General features: G+C 42.6%; 2 protein-coding genes across 11 annotated transcripts in view; both read left to right on the top strand.

Annotated features, from left to right (window-relative positions):
• The window catches only part of hydin (HYDIN axonemal central pair apparatus protein), a 65,028-nt gene extending 59,212 nt beyond the window's left edge, over positions 1–5,816 (top strand). For 5 of the 8 annotated variants that reach the window (XM_081715672.1, XM_081715675.1, XM_081715674.1 and 2 more), the window contains 8 exons: positions 32–312; positions 1,372–1,591; positions 1,816–2,028; positions 2,385–2,548; positions 2,755–2,905; positions 3,146–3,376; positions 3,900–4,124; positions 4,374–5,816. In XM_081715672.1, coding sequence (XP_081571798.1) covers positions 32–312; positions 1,372–1,591; positions 1,816–2,028; positions 2,385–2,548; positions 2,755–2,905; positions 3,146–3,376; positions 3,900–4,124; positions 4,374–4,883 — 1,995 coding nt within the window. In that variant the 3' untranslated portion in view covers positions 4,884–5,816. The remainder of the gene's footprint in view (positions 1–31; positions 313–1,371; positions 1,592–1,815; positions 2,029–2,384; positions 2,549–2,754; positions 2,906–3,145; positions 3,377–3,899; positions 4,125–4,373) is intronic. The other 3 variants (XM_081715678.1, XM_081715679.1, XM_081715677.1) reach the window with 2 other exon arrangements.
• A 1,922-nt stretch (positions 5,817–7,738) lies between these two features.
• Positions 7,739–23,002, top strand: part of necab2 (N-terminal EF-hand calcium binding protein 2) — a 78,311-nt gene continuing 63,047 nt past the window's right edge. For all 3 annotated transcript variants that reach the window (XM_081716401.1, XM_081716402.1, XM_027003989.3), the window contains exons 1-2: positions 7,739–8,094; positions 12,980–13,004. In XM_081716401.1, coding sequence (XP_081572527.1) covers positions 7,777–8,094; positions 12,980–13,004 — 343 coding nt within the window. In that variant the 5' untranslated portion in view covers positions 7,739–7,776. The remainder of the gene's footprint in view (positions 8,095–12,979; positions 13,005–23,002) is intronic.

The following is a 23,002-nucleotide window of genomic DNA, read 5'->3' as shown; positions in this document are numbered from 1 at the left end:
AACCCCAACCCTCTTCCTGGGCGTCTCCCAGGTCCTGTCTGTACATCCAGAGGGGGACGTGACTCTGCGTGCTGGAGGCGGAAGGTGCGTGGTGGAGGTGCTCTTTGCCCCCAGGCAGCGCATGGCCCCCTTCAGTGCAGAGCTGCAGCTGGAGTGTTTGGGCACTGTGCGTCCCCTGCTGGTGCTGAAGGGCTGCTGCCAGGGTGTAGAGGTCATGCTGGACCAGGACTATCTGTCCTTTGGAGCTGTGGCCCAGCATTGCCAAACCGCTCGACGCATCATCCTGCAGAACACAGGCGATATCGGGGCTAGGTGTGTATACACACAGACACACACACACACACAGACACACAAACACATACACACACACACACACACACACACACACACACACATCCACCCCAAGAGCATAGACAATTAAGCTTGCCAGAATGTCACACATAAGTCAGCTCATGCTTTTGATATACTCTATAGAGTAAATAAAGCAACTAACGGCTGTTTTCTGCAATTCACAGTTCACTCATTCTAGAAAGACATCACTGAATCCTTTGCTGTTTTATACTGTACCATCCTGATGTAATTACATTCTCACTTTATTGTTACCCTGTTACACTCATTACAGACAAATCTTAGCCCTCTGTTTGCATAGGCAAAGTTTTATGATTTTTTTTACTTTTTTTTTTTTTTTTTTTTTTTGCAACTAGGCAATATACTGAAGAGGTTAAAATGAATGGTAATCAGTATAATATACTGTAAGGTCCCAAAGTGCACTATAGGAGCTGTAGAGTTTGACAGTGGGTTGGTTTCTTAGCACTCATGGGAACCTGTTTAGCCTCAAATTGCATCATTAAGCTCTTTTAACATTCTTGCAAACAGCTGGAAAATGTGAAGTCTTTTTAACAGTGCTAGCAGCATCAACATCAAACAGGACCGTACTAATGGTTCAATATCAGATATTGGTCATTAAGAGACAACATCAATTAACACTGTCTTAGAGGCATACTTGTGCTATCATTTGAATGAAATATGAATGAAATATGTAGTGTCAACATTTAAAAAATGGAAACAAATGATGTTTGAACTTAGATATTCATATTTTGGTTTCCATCATGGATTTTTCTATCAGTTAAAACAATGATTTGTATTGTATTAAACAATTAGTACCAAATGTATAAAGTTTGTAGAATTGTTTTGATAAATAATGAAATACTACAGTTTGTGGTACAGGAATTAGACTACTGCACCTTATGGTATACACATTTACTTTACTGTCCTTTGATTGCTATCAACAATTATGGGCTTCTAATTACATCAGAAGTATTCTCTGTCATGTATTTCATTTTGGACATCTTCTGCATGTGTTCCTGTCAGGTTCCAGTGGGATTTAAAGTGCTTTGCTCCAGACTTCAGTATCTGCCCTGCCAAGGGCTATCTCTGCCCAGGAGTGGAGGTGCCCCTGGAGGTGACCTTTGCTCCTGTGGAGGTGAAACAGGACCTGTGCTATGAGAACCTCTGCTGCTCCATAGAGGGAGGCAAGCCTGTCACCCTCACTCTGGCTGGCTCCTGCATCGTCCCCCCAGTTGCCAGTCAGGTAGGACTTGTGCCAATCTGCATGCGTACTTGTAGTGACAATGTTTGTTTATTACCTGTGAGCCTTACAGGACTGTCTTTACTTTAACATAGGGTATTACTACTAGGTACAGTTTAATTGCTTTATCCAACTTCTCCATTGCATGGAAGCCGTAATGAATGCCTGTGACCATATCATGGCTGTTGGCTAAATAGTGACTTCATGCTCCGTGCCGCCTTCTGCAGGTGGTGAATTTCGTGTGCCCGGTGCGCGGTCAGTGCACTCAGTCTCTCACTTTGTCCAACCGCACTAACCAGCGATGGAGCCTGAAGCCAGTGATAGAGGGCGAGTACTGGAACGCCTCGCCCTCTTTTGTCCTCGAGCCCTACCAGCAGAACAAGGCCTATGAGATTACCTACAAGCCCGTGGTCATGACCACGGAAGGCAGAAAGCACCTGGTACACCCTCTATCAGCCCCACTTTAACATTACACATCTTTAATGTTAAAATATGCAATAATCCCAAAATTCCCAAAAGGTATGACTGACCAAGAACTAGTTTAATTTGAACTAGGCTAATAAGGATAAATTGCCTTTCAACACTATTTAAAGCTTTTTCAGACAAATTGTGCAGCAAGTAATTGGAAAACTGAGTTCATTCAGGTGTGTATTTACTGTACTTGTAGTCAATAAGAAAGTGACGTGAATGCTAGCCCTCCATCTCTGTGTTAGGCTAAGTGCTGAGTGTGAGTGTGTTTTGGTGTGTGGCCCAGGGCTAAGTGCTGACTGTGAGTGTGTTTTGGTGTGTGGCCCAGGGCTCTGTGTTCTTCTCTTTCCCTGATGGAGCGGGCATGCTGTACAGCCTGCAGGGCACGGCCGACCCACCTAAGGCTGTGGGCACCATCAGCCATGAAGTCCCCTGCAAGACACCCTACACAGAGATAGTGCCTGTGCACAACTGGCTACCCAAACCACAGAGGTATTACACCATCACATACACACATACACACAAACACACACACACACTACTCTACATGGTCTTCCTCGTACATAATTATGGTATGACCCTCACTGGGATTATCTCTGGGATCATTACTGTGATTATTATTAAAACTGCGTGTCCAGATTATGAATGTCACAGCACTGATGTGGTTGTGTAACGTATGCTGTGCCTATCCCATGCAGATTCCGCGTTACCGTAGAGATGGTGAAGCTTGAGCGGCCTGACAACACCGTCTCCTTAAAGGGGCTGGATTATGTGGACGTGCCTGCGCTAGCCAAACGGGACTATAAAATCTCCTTCTTCAGCTACAAAGAGGGCCAGTACAATGCCAAAGCAAGTGCCAAGGCCCAGTCCATTCTGTGCTAATTCAACATTCCACTTAAGACAGATGAAATCAATACAAAGAATACCCTAAAATGCTAACGTTGCTAAGAATGATTATAAGATAACCTGTTAGCATTACTGCTTTCCATTAAATATAACATTATTAGCCACGTTAGCAGTTTTGCTTTTCCCTGTTAAGCCCAACAAACACTCTGCTGGCCTGACCTTTTGCACCTCCTTATTCTACAGGTCACTTTTAAAAATGAGACCACAGGCGAGTACTTGTTCTACAACCTTAGTTTCAAGGCAACGCCTCCGGGGGTGATCAGCACCATCGAGATGGTGACGGCAGCCAGGCAGACGACCTCGGCCTGCGTGAAGGTGGACAACCCGTTACCCACGAGCCTGGTGTTCAGCGCAGAGTGTCGCAGCGCGGATGTGAACCTGCCCTCTCAGCTCTCGGTACCTGCACTCTCCAAGGTAGGGGGCTCCTTTTCCTAGGTGCTGTTCTCTTTTCCCAGGTGCTGTTCTCTTTTTCTAGGTGCTGTTCTCTGTTCTTAGGCGCTGTTCTCTTCCAAGCTTGTTTTGGAAGCTGTAAAGATAAATGGCAGTGACAGGGAAGCTACCTTGTAGTCAGTGGAACAGAATGTGGAGCAGAATGTAAAATAAAGGAATTTTACTGTAACTTCATAGTGGATAAACAAGATATTCCTTTGTCATCACTCTGAATAATTGATCGATCGGTATTTAATAATTAGTGCATGTTGAATTCCTAGCTTTGTTTTAGTATCAAGGTAGATATTTGTCAACTTGCCATCAAAGCAGATGTTTTAGCACACAAAAGACAAGATAGTGAGGCAGAAACCCGGCTGCTTTGTTTTCATTCCTAGTCAGTACAGAATAAAAACTAAGCAGATATTGTTTGAAAGGGATGTTTTAAGAATTTTTTTTTTCCATATCAAAGGACTGCTACCAAAGTCTCTCGCACTCACCCCCTCCACAGGGAACACTGACATTCGAGTACCAGCCCCTGCGTCCAGGTGAGTCCACCACACGCCTGGTGCTGTATAACAGCGAGCTAGGCTTCTTCCACCACGAGTTGCTACTGCGAGCCCACCCTGCACTTCCGGAGAAACCCCTTTACTTCCAAGCACAGCTGGGTGCCGGCCACTCCCTCAACGCCAAATTCACCAACTACTCCCGTGCCAAGGCCGAATATACGTGCAAGGTACAGCTTTAGTGGTCCACTGAAGAAATATTCCATTAAAAAATTCCATAAAAAATATGTTTGCAGTATTCAGATCAGGACCTCACATTACTGTGATGTTGTTCTAGATGCATTTTAATAATTTTTTACTTTTACTGCATTGCCCATCTTTACCTGTTTGTACTGTATAGTCAAATTAAAATGGGTCTTAACCTTCTGACATATCTTTGTATGCATTGCCTCCTCCTACCCTACTAAATCCTTCCCTAGACCGACTGTCCAGATTTCATTGTGGAGAAGAACATTACGGCAGCAGCAGGCTTCCAGGCAGGCACTGATGTCAGTGTGGAGGTCTACTTTGAGCCCTCCAAGCTGGGCGAGGTGCGGGGCACCCTCACGCTCTCATCCAGTTTTGCCGGAGAGTACGTCTTCCCTCTGTGTGGCACCTGCCTCCCTCCCAAAGCCCAGGGCCCCCTGGCCATCCGTGCCGGCTCTAGTGTGTCCATCCCCTTCAAGAATGTCTTCCTCCAGGCCACCGCCTTCTCCTTCCAAGTAGACAACCCAGTCTTCACCGTCAAGGGTGTAGAGACCATCCACTCCAAAAAGACCCACAACATCTCGGTGAGCTTTGAGGGCCCACCAGCAGGCTCCAAGGGCCCCTGCACAGGAAAACTGACCATCTCCAGCCCACGATCAGAAGGTCATGGGCAGGTCCTCTCCTGGGTGTACTATCTCAAAGGCTTCTGCCCAGAGCTGCCTCAAAGAGAGAAGACATTATAAGGCATTGCTAGGCACTGCTAAGTTTTAAAAAACAAACTTACTACAAATTACTATCATAACTCACCTTAAGAGTTAAATTACACAATTTTAATTTTAATTTTAAAAAGATGCTTTAAAAATTACATTTTTTTGTCTGTGCTTGTGCAATTGCTGTTAATTTAAAGCAGTCTTGTATTCATGTCATTTGTCATTTGTTTTTAATAAATGGCTGTTGCTTGCATACATTAATCTAGGAATAATTAAAACAAGTTCAGGTAAAGTATATAGGCCATTGTGGTTGTAAGTCTGAGCTCAGAGTCCTACTGAGGACCACCAGGAGGTGCACTTGCTGCCCTTAGCACCTTTTACATGATCAGACATACAAAGAGTAAATTCTTTCCTTTCTTTTTTGTGTGCTTGTGTGTAGGTGTGTGTGTGTGCACGCATGCACATTTGTATACGTGCGTGAGCACGGCAGACATGCACAGTATGAGATGGAGCACTTAGTAAAATGTCTCGCAAATTTTTGATTTGCCCATGAGCTTAAAACTTTGGTATATTTCAGTGCTTTTGAGTCTGTGAGACTCTTCATGGATTGTGGGAGTGCTTTTAATGAGAGAGTGGGCGAGTGCAGGCGAAGCAAGGACAGCCTGACATTAAGCTGTGGTCCTCTTACGGGCACAGAGTAAATTGGCTCTCAGTTTTTCAGCAATTTGTTCACCATGCCCTCCTCTCCAAACATCCTCTTGAGCCCAGACAATTAAGTAGATCAGTTGACAAAATGATAATGTTGAGTTGCTTCTGGTCCATCGCCAGGTCCCGGGAAAATCTGGCATTTATGCCACTGCATAACGTTTATCACATTTGCTATAAACATTTGAGTGTGAAGTAAGTTTAAAGAAAATAAAATCAGTTCTAACTGCCTGAATGGACTTGCAGTCGTGAATCTTCCAACTGATTCAGTGTTGGTAGAACACTGAAATACATCAGCCCAAGATGCATTTGATGGTTTTCTACCTGCATCCACCAGGGTTCATGAGCCATTTACAGGGTAATCAAGACCGAATGGATCTGTAGGTGAAGGAGGTGGGGCCCAGCAGGAAGCCCACCCATCTGCTATCCAGGGATGGGAGGGGCTCCAGAGGGCATGGCACAGCCCACTGCTCACCAGGCACTGCACGACTGGGCTGATGAGACTCCGGTAACCAGAGCAACCGCTCACCTGCTAAGGGCCTTCCCAGCTCTATAGGTGCATGGCCCGCGCACCGCTGCGCTAGGTTGCGCAACATGGCAGGAAACGAGCTGTAACAGCCTCTCGAAGACAGCAGGAGGTGGTGTTCCTGCCGCCGCTGAAGACAAGAGATTATGACTTGTCGTAATTACCCGTGTTATGCTTCGTGAGGAAAAGCAAAAAAAAAAAAAAGGTTCTGCCACCGGTTGCTGTACATTAAAGAGACACATTTTCAACTCCACGTTGCTGTTGGGCTAAATGCCTCGCTATGGGAACACAAACTGTGTGGGAGGGGGTTGTTCCCAGGGCTAATTAAATAAAGGGGATTTTTTGTAGGGATGACTTAATCACCTCTGGCAAAGGGCAGGACTGGGGAGCCTTTTAACTTCCTTTCAACTCTTAAAAGGTCATTTATAGAGATGCTAAGGTAATGAGGGCATCACAGGAATGAGAAAGTACCCTGCCTAAAATGGCTGAACTACCTGGTTTCCTCTCGGTGTAGATTAATGAAATCTCAGATTCTCAATCAATAGGTTTTTGAAATGTTTTATTTGATATGTAATAGAAATAATACCACAGATTAATAACATGTTAATACAAAGCAGACTAGACTAGTCAATCATGAATCACAGATACATATAATGCATCATTCAAGTAACAATTTTAAACCCACTAATAGGAATAGTATGTTTATTTTCCAAATAGGTAGGTGTAGGTGTGTGTGGGGGGGGTGTTTCATTTTGGTCACAGGTTGATTTTACCACTTTTAAGTTATGGCTTTCCTAATGGCTGCCAACAATATTTTAGTAAATTAGTAAATGCTTGTCCTCAGGACATCTCATATAACATAGAGGCATGGGTGAATAACCTCTATTGCCAGTATGTATTTGGTATAGCATCCAGCCTTTAAAGTTGTTTTATTGGTTGGGATTCATAGAACAGGTCCAAGTAATATGAAAATGGTCTGCTGGTGTTAGGCGTTGTCTCCAGTGTAGCCCTTAGATACCTGTTGGCACAGCATTTGGCTCAAGAGTGAAGACATCCTCTCAGTGACATTAAGTTGGCTTTAGTTTGGTGTGTATTTTCCCAGACTAAATACAGTGGCAGTAGATTTGAATGGATTATGTATATAAACATTACTGTGCGAGCTACTTATCCAATATAGGTACATGTTAAAAAGCATGTAACTTTTATTAACTTTTGCTATCTGTATGATGGGGCAGGCTTAATCTTAGCTTTGCTTGACAGGGCTTGATAAATTAGAGCCCTCGCTTCATTAGTGAACTGCTCTGGTACCTTTTGGTTTACATGGAGCAAGGTGGACTTGGCCATGCCAGGCTTTAGTTTTTTACATTACTGAAGCCATGCGTCTACGGAGAAATACTTGTAGGTTTATTAATTCAGTTCTAGACTAAATACTCATACAAGTACAAGGGCTAGGTTTTTGGGGGTTTTTTTTGCATTTATTTACTGCTACAACAGAAAGTGCGGAAAGCCGCGAGCACATCAGCATAACTTCAGCAGGAAGGCTAAACGATGTGATTTTTTTAGTCACTGCGCTAAACAACAGTTTTAGAGTGGTGTATGCCTTCGAGAGGTGTGTTTTTGGGATGTCCGATGATGTCAGAGGGAGGGGAGGGATTGCCCCCATAGCGCGCAGCATGAACGCTCCGCGGCAAAAGGATGTGTGAGCAAGCAGCGCGCTACTGCAGGGACGGCGTCCACAAACTGCTCCACAAAGAACAACCCAAACTCCGGTCACAGGACAGCAAAGACCAGCCCAAACCCGGGGCTCAGGACAGCGAGACAGCGACGGCTGCACAGTCCGGAAACAGCGGAACCCAGCCCGGTGGAATAGACGGGCTTGTCCGCTGGATAGTCACCAAGATGAGCGACAATAAAAGCATCTCAACTCGGGAATATGTGAAGGAGGAGGCGGCGGTTGCCCAAGAGCAGTTCTTCGCACCAGAGCCGCGAAAAGGCATTTCTGTCATACTGGACGTAAGTGCTTATCAACTGGTCAGTGTAAACAATTTTAAGTTAGGCTTACCTTAATTTCTAACAATAAATGGATGCGAAGATTTGGGCGTAGCGGTAGTGGATCAGATTAATTAACGGGTTCGATCTCATTTACATGATTGTCCAGGATATTTGCTGTAATCAAGGTAATGGGAGCAGACATTTAAACGTCCAACTGAACTTTCTTTTATGTAGCCCATCTTTTCCTGTTCTCATTTCGCCGCAGCCTGGGTCTGGAGCGGCTTTAGCTTTGTCACTAGAATAATTCGGACAATCATTCACCATTTAGACTACATACACACATATTCATATATTAATGCAAGTTGAGTGTGAAAAGTGCAACTTAGATATCTAAATCGACTATTTAACTCAGAACCACGGGCGGTCGCGCTCTTATGGTGGTGAAAGCAAATTAGGAACGATACCTAATTACAAAAAAACTTAACACCGTTAGCCTTGCTACATTTAAATGTTTATACAAAGCTTACAACACAACGGCACTCTCAATAGATTTTCATCTAAATAATTTTTCCTACGAATTTTATAATTTCCTACTACCTTTTACAAACACACTACTTTAATAATTCATTAAGCTTTTCCTGTGAAGCGCGGCAATTAAGCTTTGTGGTTGGCTGCCGAGACGAGGTCTCAGCAGTATTGATTTAGTGGGTCAAAGTGTTGCCTCGGTTTTTTTTAATCGGTATTCGATTATTATGCGTATGATGTTCTCTCTCGAGATCTACCAATCGCTTTTAAAACCCTGTGCTACTAGTGAAAAGTAGTTCACACCCAGACCGAGAAACAAGGTACTAATACATTAAGTAGTGCATAAAAACTAATTAACAACAGAACTCCTTAAATTATGCCTCTAGACTAGAGGCATAATTGCACCCCAGAAATATGAGAGGATCACACTACAGACAAAGAGGTCTGTGGCACAGAATGAGAAGAAGAAATAATGTGAGGAAGATTGTAGAGTCGAGACTAAGAAAGGAAGTGATGGGTAGGTAAGGAGGGAGGCAATGCGAAGTAGTGAGAAAATGTGGGAGAGAGGGAAAGAGGCAGGGAAAGAGATGGTGTAAGAAGGAGGCAGGAGAAAAGATGGTATAAGGGAAAGATAGTGAGGGAGGGAAAATATGGAGGGAGGGATTGAGAGGTAGTGTGGAAAAGTAGGAGGGAGCATGAGATGGAGTGAAGAGAAGTGTTACGGAGGGAAAGAGATGGAGGCAGGGAGAGAGAATGAGGAAGGGAGAGAGGGAGTGAGGGGAGTGCAAAGCGCTCCACTCACACTTGGGAGCGCAGGTGGTTCTCGAGGAATTGATTTCCATCCCAGCCTCGTGGGTGGATTCCATTACCTACATGAAGCCTTCGCTGTGCTAGTTCAGGAATGTCTCCAAGTCTCTCCTTCAGGGCTGGGTAGACTGTGCACTGCTGTTAGTTTAGAGCTAAGAGTTAATGGAGAACTCCTATTTACAGACAGCTCACCTTTTGTTCATCATGATTGAGCTAGTAACACACGCAAATAGACTATCAGTGTGGAATTGCAGGCCTGACGTTCCATTTGGATTGTTCTTTCAGTTGGATATGGCTCACACAATCAAATTGACACCTTAAGAATGTTCCTTCCACCATAGCTCATTCTCAGTGTGGTCTTATCAAATGATTCAACATAAACTGATGGGAACCTTAGAAAGGTATTTTCCAAACAGCCACCTTTGTGATCTCTTATGCTACATTGTAAGGACCACAGCATTTAACTTATCTGTATGTAATGTTGTGTAAGTAAGTGGTTTTCATCAGCTGGTGAATGTAGGTGACATTTACTCATGATTACATATAGGTGGGAACATTGAAATCTTAACAGTATTGCCATTTGTTTAGTAAATTGAATCTCAGCTATGACACACTATGGCAATCACAGAGACTCAATGAAATGGAGTATCAAAGTGGACATTTAAATCCACATTTCAGGGTGAAATAGGACAGTTATAAACTAGCATGGCAGCGTTCATCATTGACTTTTTCTCATCATCAACTCCTCCCCCACTCTCTTCGATTCATTTTCAGTCAACAAATCCAACTGTTCTTTTCTATTCACCCTCCTCTATATGCCTGTCAGTGTTCTCTCTTTCTCTCTTCTCTCTCACCTCTCCTACCTTCACTTTCTCTCTCTCTCTCTCTCTCTCTCTCTCTCTCTCTCTCTCTCTCTCTCTCCCCAGTCTCTCACTCTCTGTGATATCTCTCCCACTGTAGCAGTCTGGAGTGAGTGGCGATTACACTCTGCCTATAAGGTGTGTTGCTAGCTGCAGGAGATGAAGGCAGTTGCAGGCTTCCCCATGATGATGTTATATTACCCAGTCCCCCCTGGGCTTGGGGAAATACAGCCTCATTCTGTTACTCAGTTACCCCACTTAGCCAATAAAGAAGGCATTGGGTGTAGATTTTTCATAACACTTTGACAAATTCAATGAGAGACAGTCTGTGGGTGAGACAATTTAAAAGCCACTCTTGAAAGTGGGAAGAGCCAGAGTGTCAAATACTGGTCAATGACTCGAATTATATGATTGAAACCAATTTGTTATGATCTCCAGCTACTGTTGTAAGTACTGCTCCTCCACCCTCAATGAGGGAGTGGTGAGGGAGTGATTTTATATTCAGTGAAGGTCTCTTTTCTTTCCATCTCTTCTGATTTTCAGATCAGTGTAATAAGACTAGTAACTTTAAATTCTAACAGAAGTTCATTTACATTTACATTTATATTTACGGCATTTAGCAGACGCTCTTATCCAGAGCGACTTACAAAAATGCTTTGCCATTTACTCATAGAATACATCCTAGTACAGTACAGTAGGTTAGAATCAAACATACCAATGAATACTGTAGAATACAGGGATGAACGCTGATACCTAGAAGTACAAAATACATAAGGTCTATGTTCAATTATCATGACATTTTTTTTCTACACTTTGATACTTGCAGTTGAATAATGAAGTACAGCATTGCTGTGATCTATTGGTAGTTTTGTTTAAATTATTTTAAATAAGACTAGCTTAGTGTGCAAATGTTACTGAGAGCCTTGACTGAATGTCTGTGTAAATGAGTGCTATAACAATGGGTGTTATGGATGTCTTTTTCATGAGTGACACTCTTTCATGTAATTTCACATCTCTGTATTTTAAATTAGCCCTTTTCACTCTGGGGTCGCTGTCCCCCTTTTCCTGTCACGGGGAAATCACTCCTCTGAAGTGAAACCAAACTGGGTCACCTACATTATCTGCCTACGCAACGTCAAGCTTGACAAACGTGTGATCAGACGAGCCGACATCCAATTCCGGTGCAATTTGACACGCGCACGCCCAGCGTGCTCCTGCGTTCGGTCTGAATGTGTCAGGTCAGCCACTCTTCGTCTGTCCTTTTATAGGAGACACAAAGATGGAAGGCTAACGCGCTGCAGCTGTGCCCCTCTGTGACCATGCCAACGTGAAACCCTGCTCTCATGTTTCAGATCCCTCTCAAGGCAAAGTCATTTCATTCGATTTTCTTCTCTAAAATCGATGGAAGGTGTCGCAATAACCCTTTATTTAACTCTGTTAAACTCCACATCCTCCTCTGGATCCAGACTCACTCTCTTGTAACTACAAACCTTTCATATTAGTTAAATGTTTTCACTGAGTAATAATAGTCATTAATGAATAATATGCCTTAAGATTAAATGATGAGTTTCAGAGGTTGTTATTCAAAGCCCCTCAAGTAGCTTTGGATATCAGATCTACTATGTTCATGATACACCAGATTTGGGAAAATTAGTCATTTCTTGCACTTGGTCAACTCTTTCACTAACACTGCAGCAGTCGATGAGCTGATCCTGAAGCTCTAGCCCAGCATGGACCTTCTCCTCTGATTACATTCAAAAGGCTTTCGGTGGCTTTCATGGACTTTGCGACATAAATTGTATTGATCTGAGCTTGGCTGCAGATTACCTATCCCACGCTCCTCTCCACCTGTGGTGGCAGAGAAAAACACGTGGCCTCTGGTTGCCAAGCAGGCACAGAAGTGTGTAGTCTGGGACTACAAATGAGATGTATGATTGTATTAGTTTAGCTCTTCAGTTTGTTCGCTGGTAATAAGGAGTCTACTGTGCATAGACATGGCAGATGGCAAGGCATAGAGGTCGAACCTAAAAACAGACTGACTCTTTCATGTGATTTAGCATATGATGTAAAATTCCAAAGTGTTTTTACCTGACTACAGTTGTTGTTGTTTTTTTTTCCTTTTGACTTTTCTGGGTTCCTCAGTAGAAAATGATTGTTGTTTTGGAATGAAACGTAACCGCATGTGTATGTGTGCCTTCGGCACTCTACTGGATTAGACACTGAGAAGCAGGACACACATGCACGCACATGAACCAATCCACTGCACATGGGTGCACAAATTGAAAAGCCCATGTAAGCAAGAACAGCAATACCAAAGCAGGGGCTTCCAGAGCTGGGGCATCTCTCATCAGGATGAACACAAAGCCTTCAAGTTTAAGAATGACAGCACCCAGTGCTACAAATTCATCCAATAGTGAATGAAAACTTTTTAAATTATGATTTCTTTCTTCCTAGCTGTCTGGTTTAAGTGCTCTATTTCACATGTGAGTGAACAGAGTAATCAGAATTCTGTTATAAATGGCCTTAGCTCTGTCCCTGCACATCTTAAATGCATTGATCCAAGGTATATGAACTGTACTCCTCATTAAAGAGAACCAGCTGTTTAGCCGTCATTGTGGGTGTAGTTGTGTTATGGTCTGAAATGTAGCAGTAGCAATGTGAATTAACTATAATAACTGGATAATAACAGAGCCTCTTTCTTGGTTTCTTTATAGATATTCCGGAGAGCTGATAAGGATGGTAAGTGTGACTGAACATCATCTTTGTGGTTTTGCGCTACAGCTCGGTAGTATTGCTTGAGTCCCATGCTGCATATAAAGCAATTCCATTTAATAGTCCAGCAACCCAGCCGCTTTTGAGAGCATGCATATATCTGTGAATATTAAAGGTATATATATGGCTATACAGTAACTGAATAGTGGCAAATAAAGTAGAATTTTACTGCTGTAAAGCACGCCTTTTGATTGCCTATGGTGATCAAATTCTCTTCAGAAGATTAATAACATGCTCTTCCTGTATCAAGCCCAGTTACACACAGGCTAACCAGTCTATGCCTTATCAAGCCATTGGTGCTCTACTCTGCTTTCAGTGAATGTCATAATTAACTCAGGTGTGAGATATGCTATCTGATAAATATTCACGGTACTACACTAATCATGAAAAGGCTCTGCTGTTTTCCCTCAATGGTTCCTGTATGCCTGGGAGCATTTTAATGAGACTGAAGAATACAAACAAGTCAAGGCTTAGAAGATGGCTTCCTCCCAGATGGTCATATCTTCCTTTAAAGCTGTCTTTTACCAGGCAGTCCCTCTCTGCAGATCTGCTCACACCACTGCTCACTTCTTTCGTTAAGCCCACAACACCTGCAGCTCTCAGTCTGAACCTCGGTAGGAGTGGGTCCAATCCAGGGCTTCTGCATGGTTCTCGGCACTTCTGCTGGGGGAAAGAGGGCATGAATGACAGCTGGAGAAGGAGAGAATATTACACTTTAATGTACTTTAAAAACGGTAGATTTGAAATATTCAGTTTCTCAGAGTTCTGTTTTTCTGTCGTAAGTGATTCACTGGATTGTTGCTCTTGTCAAGCTTTAAAATGAACTTTAAATGAACACGCCTCTAAATGAACATCCATGCCCTTCCTGGTAATTTGATTTAGGCGTATTTTTATGCTAATTGAAATGGCCCTACAATTGTAAATGTATGTGCTAATTGATTTTAGATAAGTCTTATTATGCAAATTCCCCTTTTATCTTCATGAATATTCTATGTCCTTTAGATAGGTCACCATTAGAGAGGGGTTCTGTGGAAAATTAAACCATTCATGGTAAAATACATTTCATGCATTATTATTATAATTTGGAGATTATTGTGAGCAAGAGATTCACTGCGGTGCATGGCTCCCAAATCTGTTTGTCTGTCATTGTCACTTTGCAGATTTAGAACCAGAATCTTTGGACTCATTTCCTTTGTTTTGGTGATTATACACAAATCTTTGGACTCAGATGAAAAACCTTCAAAAACACCTTTTTGTTGCTGTTCCTTTTTCTTGATGTTCCTTTATGTACATAAAGGAAAATATTTGTACTGTGATTAAAACAAGGCATCTGTGTTTAAGAGCCCATTTTGAGTCCATATACAAGACAAAAAAATATCTTGTTATAAAGTACCTTGTTAACGAGAATAGTTGCTATTTGATGTGCTGCTAGCATGTAGTTATTTTTAAACCTCTCTCTTGGGAACAACTCAATACTGGTTTTAATGAGAGAGTGAGACAGAGTGTGTGAATGTGTGTGTCTGGAGGGTCTACGAGAAGATGGGTGCTAGGCTGTAACAGACTTTCACTTTCAATCACAGCTGCTGCAACAAGAGGCCCCACTGCAATTTAATGTGTCCCCAACTTTTAGAAATAAACTCATTTGAGTCCAGCATTATTCACCATATTTCTTTTTGAGCTGTGTCAGATTGATGGCCTGTGAATCGAATTTCATATCCCAGAGAGCCAATTTGTTAAGGGAATGCAAAGTTTTCCCTTTGCTGTCGTAGCTTCCCACTTTACTCCCAGTACATGCGAATAGAGGGGATGTGATGTTTCAGAATTAAACGCTCCATTCACTTTAGGCTTATATATTAGGTGTGGCAGGTTTTTGAGTGGGGCATTAGGGTCACATAGAATCATTAGAGTATGTTACACTCTTTTAAAAGAAACTTTAAAAGAAAGCTTAAACCATTTTGGAGATCTCCTGCTCCCTGTAAACTATTTTTGTTGCTGGGTGGATGTTTTTTGTTCATAGAAATACCTTTTTTGTTTATAGAAATTCTATTATCTCATAATTTTTTTAATCACAGCTTTGTTATTAGAGCTTTTTTAGTGGTATAGTGGCAGAGTACTGGGGAAGAAGCGAAAAGCGCAAGCTGCAGGTATCTGAGAGCTACACTACTTTGCTACAACATGCAGGGACGTGAGAATCTTCCTTCTGGTTACGAATATGATATGCTGTACAACTGTACCTACTTCCAAAGAAATACAAAAAAACAAAACAAAAACAAAACCAGTATGCCACCGATAACATTGCTGCAACGACATGCTCAGCACCGCTCAGAACCTGAATGTCTGGGAGCAGTTTCAGAGGCAAAATTGTGTTCATTGTTCAGGTCTTTCTGAATTCAAAAGCATTTAAGCGTTTAATAGACCTCTTGTTCAGGAAGACTGGGTGGGGTTTGACCCTGTGTGGTGACCCCACAGCAGTTCTCCTGGATTGGCTGGGTGGTTGGTGCCACCCTTTTCTCTGATTAGCGGGTCAGAGCGTGCTCCTCCAGCAAGGCTGCTGACACCAGGGGCACAGTGGTGCCACCCTGTATCACACCCACATTACTTGCATGCCCTTGTCAATATTTCACCTGCTTTAATAGGGGTCTTGCATAAGAGACTAGTAATTATAGAGCAGAGAGTGGTAATGGAAGTGTAATTGGTGTCTTTCGTTCGCTTTAAATTCTGCACACAGCTTCCTTCGGCTGGGTGTATCTCAGTGGAAAATGTGCATGGGATCACGGCAACCACTTTCTTGTTTTTGTTTCTTGTGTTTGTGTGTGTGCGCCTTGGCTTATTTGTGAGCAGTATCTGATTATCATGTTTAAGATTTTGGAATAGTTAATCCATTGTTTTGCACTTGAGTGCAAACACAAGACTTTCTTTCTCTCTTCTTGACACGCGCGCACATACAAACACACACACACACACACACACACACCCCTGTCTCTGTGTTTTGCATTCATTCACTGTTTACATAGTCAGTAAACAAGTTGACAGCATCCTCTCTCTGAACAGAGAAGCAGCATGGCTCCACTGTTTCGCATCACATGGATCATTAAAGGCGGATATGGGAAATGCCCTGCTGGAAAAATAAGGCTCTGAATTTGCTTTGGCAACGGCAGTTATCAGCGCACCTGCAGCGTTGACCCAGGCGGCATTTCGAGTGCCCTGTTACTGCAGGGTGTGAATTCATGTGGAGGCTTGCAGTGAGCCTGAATGGGACATTTGGATGCTGTAATGCAGTATGCTGAGTTTCATTCAGCATTGATAAGGGGGTGCTGGTAGAGGACTATGCAGTACCAGTGCAGGGAAAGCTCACAGGGAATCTTGCCCATGCATCATAGCAGCTCGATCCTTTTCCAGACCCAATGCTATTACTTTAACACTGGGCTGCAGCTTGTACTGTGAGTGCTGTGTACATCCAGGGAGAGGTGCAACTCATGGGGAAATACATTAGCAGTACAAACTTCATACTGTGACTCACACTTTTCTGTCCAACTTCCCTAATGTCTCCTCCTCTCCTGTAGTATCTGTTTGACAACAGTCCTTGTTGGGAACTTGGATTACTATACACTGAGTAATCCACTGAAGATGTGTGTAGGAGGTGTCTCAGACATTTAACGTGGGCTTAATGTTTGTCCTGAAATCCGTTTTTTGTCCTCTTCCTGTAGTCCTGAAGATGTTTACGAAAACAGCCATTTCTCTCAATGTTTATTTGCCATTATTCATTTCTTTCACAAGCATGACTGGACTGTTTTCAACCAGGATATGATCTGGCCTCTACTTGCTATGACATTTGTCTGCTCACTGACTTTATTTGTGTAATTTGATGCGATTCACCACATATCTCCATTAACTGTCCCTTCCACCAGTTATTCCTTACCATGAGGGAATAGGACCTTTTCACACACACACACACACACACACACACACACACACACACACACACACACCCACACACACACACACACACACACACACACACACACACACGTACACACACCCACACACACACACACACACACACATACATATGTACACAAACATTCACAGGCACGGCTGGCCAATGTGCTAATAGCACTCGGTGCTCTGCTTGGTGCATTGACTGTACAGTGCTCAGCTGTGTAGGGAGGGGATGTCATGCATTATTCAGCCTTCCCCGTGCTGCTGTTCCTGTCATTCAGTCCCAGCCAGAGGCTTCACCTGTTCTGCCTCAATCTGTGCTGCAGGTGGCTGTATAAAAGCAGAGTTCCCCCGAGAGCACCAACATACGCACCCATGTACACACACACTCCCAGTGGTCCACATATCCTAGCCATTAGTCTTTCATGTGATGTGCACTACTAGTATGCTTGCCATATCACAGGAAACAAATGAGGCAGGGAAATGATACTTATGTCAGTTGAGGGAGCTGTCTCCAGAGGTTCCCATGTCTCAGAATAAATGCCACTTTTCAGCAAATGTTTTACTTTTTGCAAATATTATTACAGAACATACACTGTGTGTATATGCAGACTCTCCACCCACTTTATCAAAAATGCCTACCTTGCTCCACACCCGCCAGTCACTTTGTTACGAGCACCTATTTTATAGGAGAATTTTATAAGTGCACTACAGGATGGTCCATCTGCTGGCATGCACTGTGCGTCAGCCACCCTCCTCCCCATTCATCACCTGTCGGTTTCTAACCACACAACTGACTGGATATGATTTAGGTGGTGCTCTTCTCAGCAAAGAAATGACAGTGACATGGTACTGACCTTGTAGTGGATGTTGCACTGGTGTTTTAGGCACAGCAGTGTTCCTGCAGTCCTTATACATATCAGTGTCAAAGCCAGGTTGAGAATGGTCTGCCAGCCAAAAATATCCCACTTCCAGCAGCAGACCACTGACCACCGATGAAGTGCTAGAGCATGGCTGACACACACTGCACACTTACAAACAAGGTAAAGCAAGGCAAGTTTATTTATATAGCACTTTTCATATGCAGTGGCAATTCAACCGTGGCATGTAATACAATTACTGGCATGGTCAAGTCTGCACTGAAAAGTCTAGCCATAACCGTGCCAATAACATTAGTGTTAGCAGCTAAGAGGTTAATGACTGTCATCTTTAAAGTTAGCCAATTAGCATTACACCACAGAAACTACATACTAGCAGACATTTAATTGTATATACAGTGACATATGTATCAACAATATGTACTGTAGTTTAAAGGAGTGGGTCATGTCAGTTTCAACTACTTAATAAAGTTCTTGTGCTTTGTGTCCCTTGCTAACCTGTACTGCAGACACTAACTAACAGGCAGGGAGATAGCATTTCTTATAGCTGTTTTTTTGTGGGTTTTTTTCTCAGGATGTGATTACTCTGTTTCTGTAGTGACCAGTTCCACAACAAGTACAATACTAGGAGTAATCCACTATTTTATTATTATTATTATTATTATTATTATTATTATTATTATTTACATCTATAACACATTCACACACATACATATTTCATGAATGTTGAGCAAAGCTCCACAGTACACAGAAAATACCTGCCACATGCCTCGATTCTTTATGTACCTAATTACTGAAGCTTGGCAGATGTCTGACTCATTAGGACAGGTAATTATTGTCACTTATGTTGACAAAGACACAACAGGCATTTAGGGCGGTTTATTTATCCTGGATGACTGTACAAACGTGGGCCTTGATGAGGTGTGAGACTCTAGGTCTGTGCAGGCTGCCTGCTCACTGTAAAACAACTCCATTTTGTTGTCTGCTAATAATCTGTCTGTTTACTCTTTTACTTATGCTGAAGAGAGACCAAATAAGCTTCCAAGCTTAAATAAAGATGCTTTGCTTTTAACGGGCATTTGTGAAAATGGCGTCGGATTTTCCATCAGCCTGATGGATTGCATCGCTCATATTGTCCTGGTGACCCTGCATCATGCCCAGGGGCCAAACCAGGCAGGCAGATCTGCTGAAGTAAACAACCTGAAGTAATGAACCTGGGTTAATGTCACAGCCATGTGTGAAGACAGGTTTCTCTAACGGCTCCTTAGAGCTTAAGTCATCCCAGTCTCTTCTATTTTTCTTTTATATATGCTTCCCAGAAGCATGGGCGTATATGGCTTGTCCAGTACCAAAGCCGTTCTGAGGAACATGCACTGCACGTGTACAGTTTCTCAGGGTAAAAGTGCTGATCTAAGACCACTTTTGGGTTTTTACATTTCATACATATCTATGGAAAATATTGTCAAGGGTCAGCGCAGCAGAGCAGATTTGCAGCCTTACTCTGATATGCTCTGTACAGCATTGGGAAACTGACCAGTTCTGTTTCTTATAGCTCATATCAGTCAGTGCAGAGGAATCTGCTTAAGAATGGGACTGCCTGCTGTAGGGAAGCTGCACTGTAGGTTTTTGCTGATTGCTGTGTCTGGTGTGCTGATGGAAAAATCCATTAAAAAAGGGGCAGGCAGGAAGTTGGCAAAGAATGGAGTGCTTTATGTTACAATGGATTTGGTGAATTCCGGGTCTTTGGAAAATCATCAATATAGTGGATGTTTGTGGAACATGAATTTAGCGAGGCTTGTTTCTTCTTGTGTCTTTCTGTCTTCTTTTTGTCCATTTTCACTCAGTGTGATTTCCTTTATTTCACTCTTAGGTCTTATCTTGCCATAGTGCATGAGATATTAGAGGAAGGAGACGTGTCTCTCAGGGCTCAGTATTGTCCGTTGTCAGAATACGCTTGGAAGGGAGAACTCATTTATTGACTTACAATAGAAATGTGGAAATATGACACCCAGAAAATCAATATGTCATTCAATTGAGAGTCAGTGACCTACTATCCTGTACCCACCCTTCTGCCTTCCAGGAGCTGTGTTTTATTTTATTTTTTTATTTTAGATTTTGAAGCATATCAATTTTCTACATGATCCTTATTGTTTGTTTCCTACTTAAATTTTCACTTCACCCTAAATTTCGCTGCAAATTTCCCTCCGAGCAAATAAAACAGACTGTAGAACTGAACACTTGACTTTGAGGAGCACTCTGCAAATTTAAGACAAACTCCAGAAAACTGCTTTTCCTTACAGAAATGTGGTAGGAAAGCACAGCAGCTAGTGAAACATCACAAGTCTGCAGGGAACCTTTTTAAAATTATTCAAAAGAGGTAGGCTTCCACGGGTCTGCCTCAGACACTCCACTTGCTCCCAGGAGCTGCTGCTTAATTAAAACACACTTTGGGCCTCCAGCAAAGAGCTCTGAGCTTGTTCCTATTTTCCCATTGTTCACCCTCCCCTCCAATCACTCTCATTACACCCCCACTCAACTTTACTTATAATTCAAGATTAATTAGCTTTGGCCAAAGCCTAGTTTATATATATATATATATGTGTGTGTGTGTGTGTGTGTGTGTGTGTGTGTGTGTGTGTGTGTGTGTGTGTGTGTGTGTGTGTGTGTGTTTATCAAATAACCCATACTAAGAGCCTTTAAATTTCTGAATAAATTGAAATTGAAATATTGTGAATGTGAGAGGTTTTTTATATTGTAAATTCAAATAGAGTTTGGCAGGGTAATACACTGTGTAATTATGTGAGTAGAATGAAAAAAAAATGTACTGTGAGCATTGTCCATGGATTGGCATGTTTATCAACACTCCATCCAATAGTAAATGTGTCAAAGAAGAAATATTCTTTGATTTCTGAGCAAAAACCTTAGTCATAGAAAAGTTTTGGAGATGGGGGACAGAATACAAGATCTGCCTTGCCTCCTAGATGAAGCAGTTGCCCAGAGGCACTGTGGGGAAGGCTGGTGAGGCTGAAAAGCAAGTTGGTTTGGCATGTTGGCTGGAGCTACTGGGAGATCACCTCCCTGACCCAACTGGCCCACACACTCTTTGCTTGGCTTGACAGTGCAACTGCCTGGACAGAACAGGATGGTTGTGTTTGAAGAAGATTTGATCCGTCAGGATCTCAGAATATATCGCCAAGAAGTCTTGTCTTATGAACATAGAAGTCAATCTCTTTTTTGTTTTCTGGTAACTACCCAGAAGACTAGTGATGGGGAAACACCATTTAGCTTCTCTGTGTCCGGATGTATAGTGACAGGCATCAAAACTAGCCTTTTTATACCTTTTCCAAAGTAAATCATTAACTCTTGGTCTGAAAGTAGGGGGAAAGACTGATCAATGTTGAAGTACCACATGGGAGCTGGGGACAGAAGTCTGATCTTTTTCATTAAATGTCTTGGTCTTATAGATTTTTAGATCAAAGGACTTCAGGTTAAGGGGCCTCTGAAGATTTCTTCCTCTTCTTGCTCTTTTTAAATGTGCAGAGGACAAAAGAGGACTTCAAATGAGAGCTTCAGCACCCTGAGCAGTTCCTCTTAGAACAGAACACCAAGCCATGAAGCAGGAGCAGGGCCAGATGCAGCCCTTCTGTCTTCAGTCCCTCGGCCACCACGAACAGAGAGCAGCCTGGCTCTCTGCCATCATACACCTGCCCTCACTGCACCAGCCAAGAGAATCAGCCATTTGTCTTTAGACTGCCAGCTCGTGCGTGATACGTTAACTGTCGCTGTTAATCAAGGGGAACACTTGCTGTAACGTTGCCGAAGAGACCTCGGCTGTGATTTGAAAGGCCCGGGCCGCCTAGTGGTCGTCATCGTCTCAGGTTTGGTTTGGTTTATTTGTCACGTACATAGTCATACACGGTATAACTCGCAGTGAAATGGTTTCTCCATCATCTCTATCACGGGCAAGAGAGAAAGTGATGTAAAGGCGCAGCAGGACTGTACTCTATGGAGCACATGACCATGTACTTGCCCCATGACTAACTGTATTTAGCCCCTTAACATATTTCCCCTGTATGGACTATGATGATTTGGCACCTCTGTGAGTAGATCTGATACTTATTAGATATTATTATATATAGATCTAGTACTTATTTAGATACTTAGTAGATGTAAATTATTTTATTTTAAAAGTTTAAATCTTTCATACTAGTCCACCTTTTACTAGATAAGAATGACTGTGAAATATAATTATTACTTACAGTAACTTTTCTTCCTCCGATATTCTCCCTGATGGCCATTATTCATTTTGCCCTTTTTTTAAAAAAACGATGGAGACGATGTCTCCAGTGCAGTGCAAAAACCTCAAGTTCTGTGATCTCAGGAACAGAAATTCAAAGCTGCTTTTCTTTTATTAATTTTTTTTTGCTCTTTGGTACCTTGCTCTCTCTCTCTCTCTGTCTCTCTCTGAAAATAGCAGAGAGTCAAAGAGGGGTGTAATATGAACAGAGAATGGAGATTTGTTTTTCTTTTACTATTTTCTTACAGCAGTCTGTCTGATATCATGTTCCTTTTAATCATGTTTGTGTAAGTCCCACTAATGTCTGTCTTAGGCGGGGGTTTTGTTACGTCCTTTATGGGTCTGTCCCCACTGTCCTGTCCTCGTGTGGTTGTGGCTCATTCTGCATGCTTGATGAGGCTGGATGCATCCAGCTCTGCTCCAGCCTGACTCCTGAGCACTTTTGTTCCAGCAGCAGGACTGGAGCCCCTGGCACAGAGTCACTGGAGAGGCCTGAGGGACAGAAACAGGGCACGTGCCACCTGCTCTCAGGCCTCTCCAGTGACAGCCCACAGCAAGCATCAATGTCCAGCATTTTTCCACAGGGTCTCTGCACTCTGCAGGCCCTGCTTTATAAAAGCAATCAAAGGCTGAATGTTTTAATGAGAGATTTAATTGCTGCCACTTTTCACGTTTTCTTTAACTAGACATTTCAGATTGATAAGAGGGTATTCTTTATGATTTTCTATGAATAGAAGTGTCTATAATAGTGCAATTAATGGAGAATATACAGTATGCTTTTTTCAAATTCCTTTGATGTTACATATACAGCAGTGTGTCATTAGAATATGTTAAGTGGGATATTTCTGAGG

Source organism: Electrophorus electricus, chromosome 6, assembly GCF_041902795.1.
Source record: "Electrophorus electricus isolate QZ-2024a chromosome 6, ASM4190279v1, whole genome shotgun sequence".
NCBI lineage: Eukaryota > Metazoa > Chordata > Actinopteri > Gymnotiformes > Gymnotidae > Electrophorus > Electrophorus electricus.
Note: the sequence above shows the minus strand (reverse complement) of the source record. Positions and strands in the feature narration are given on the sequence as shown.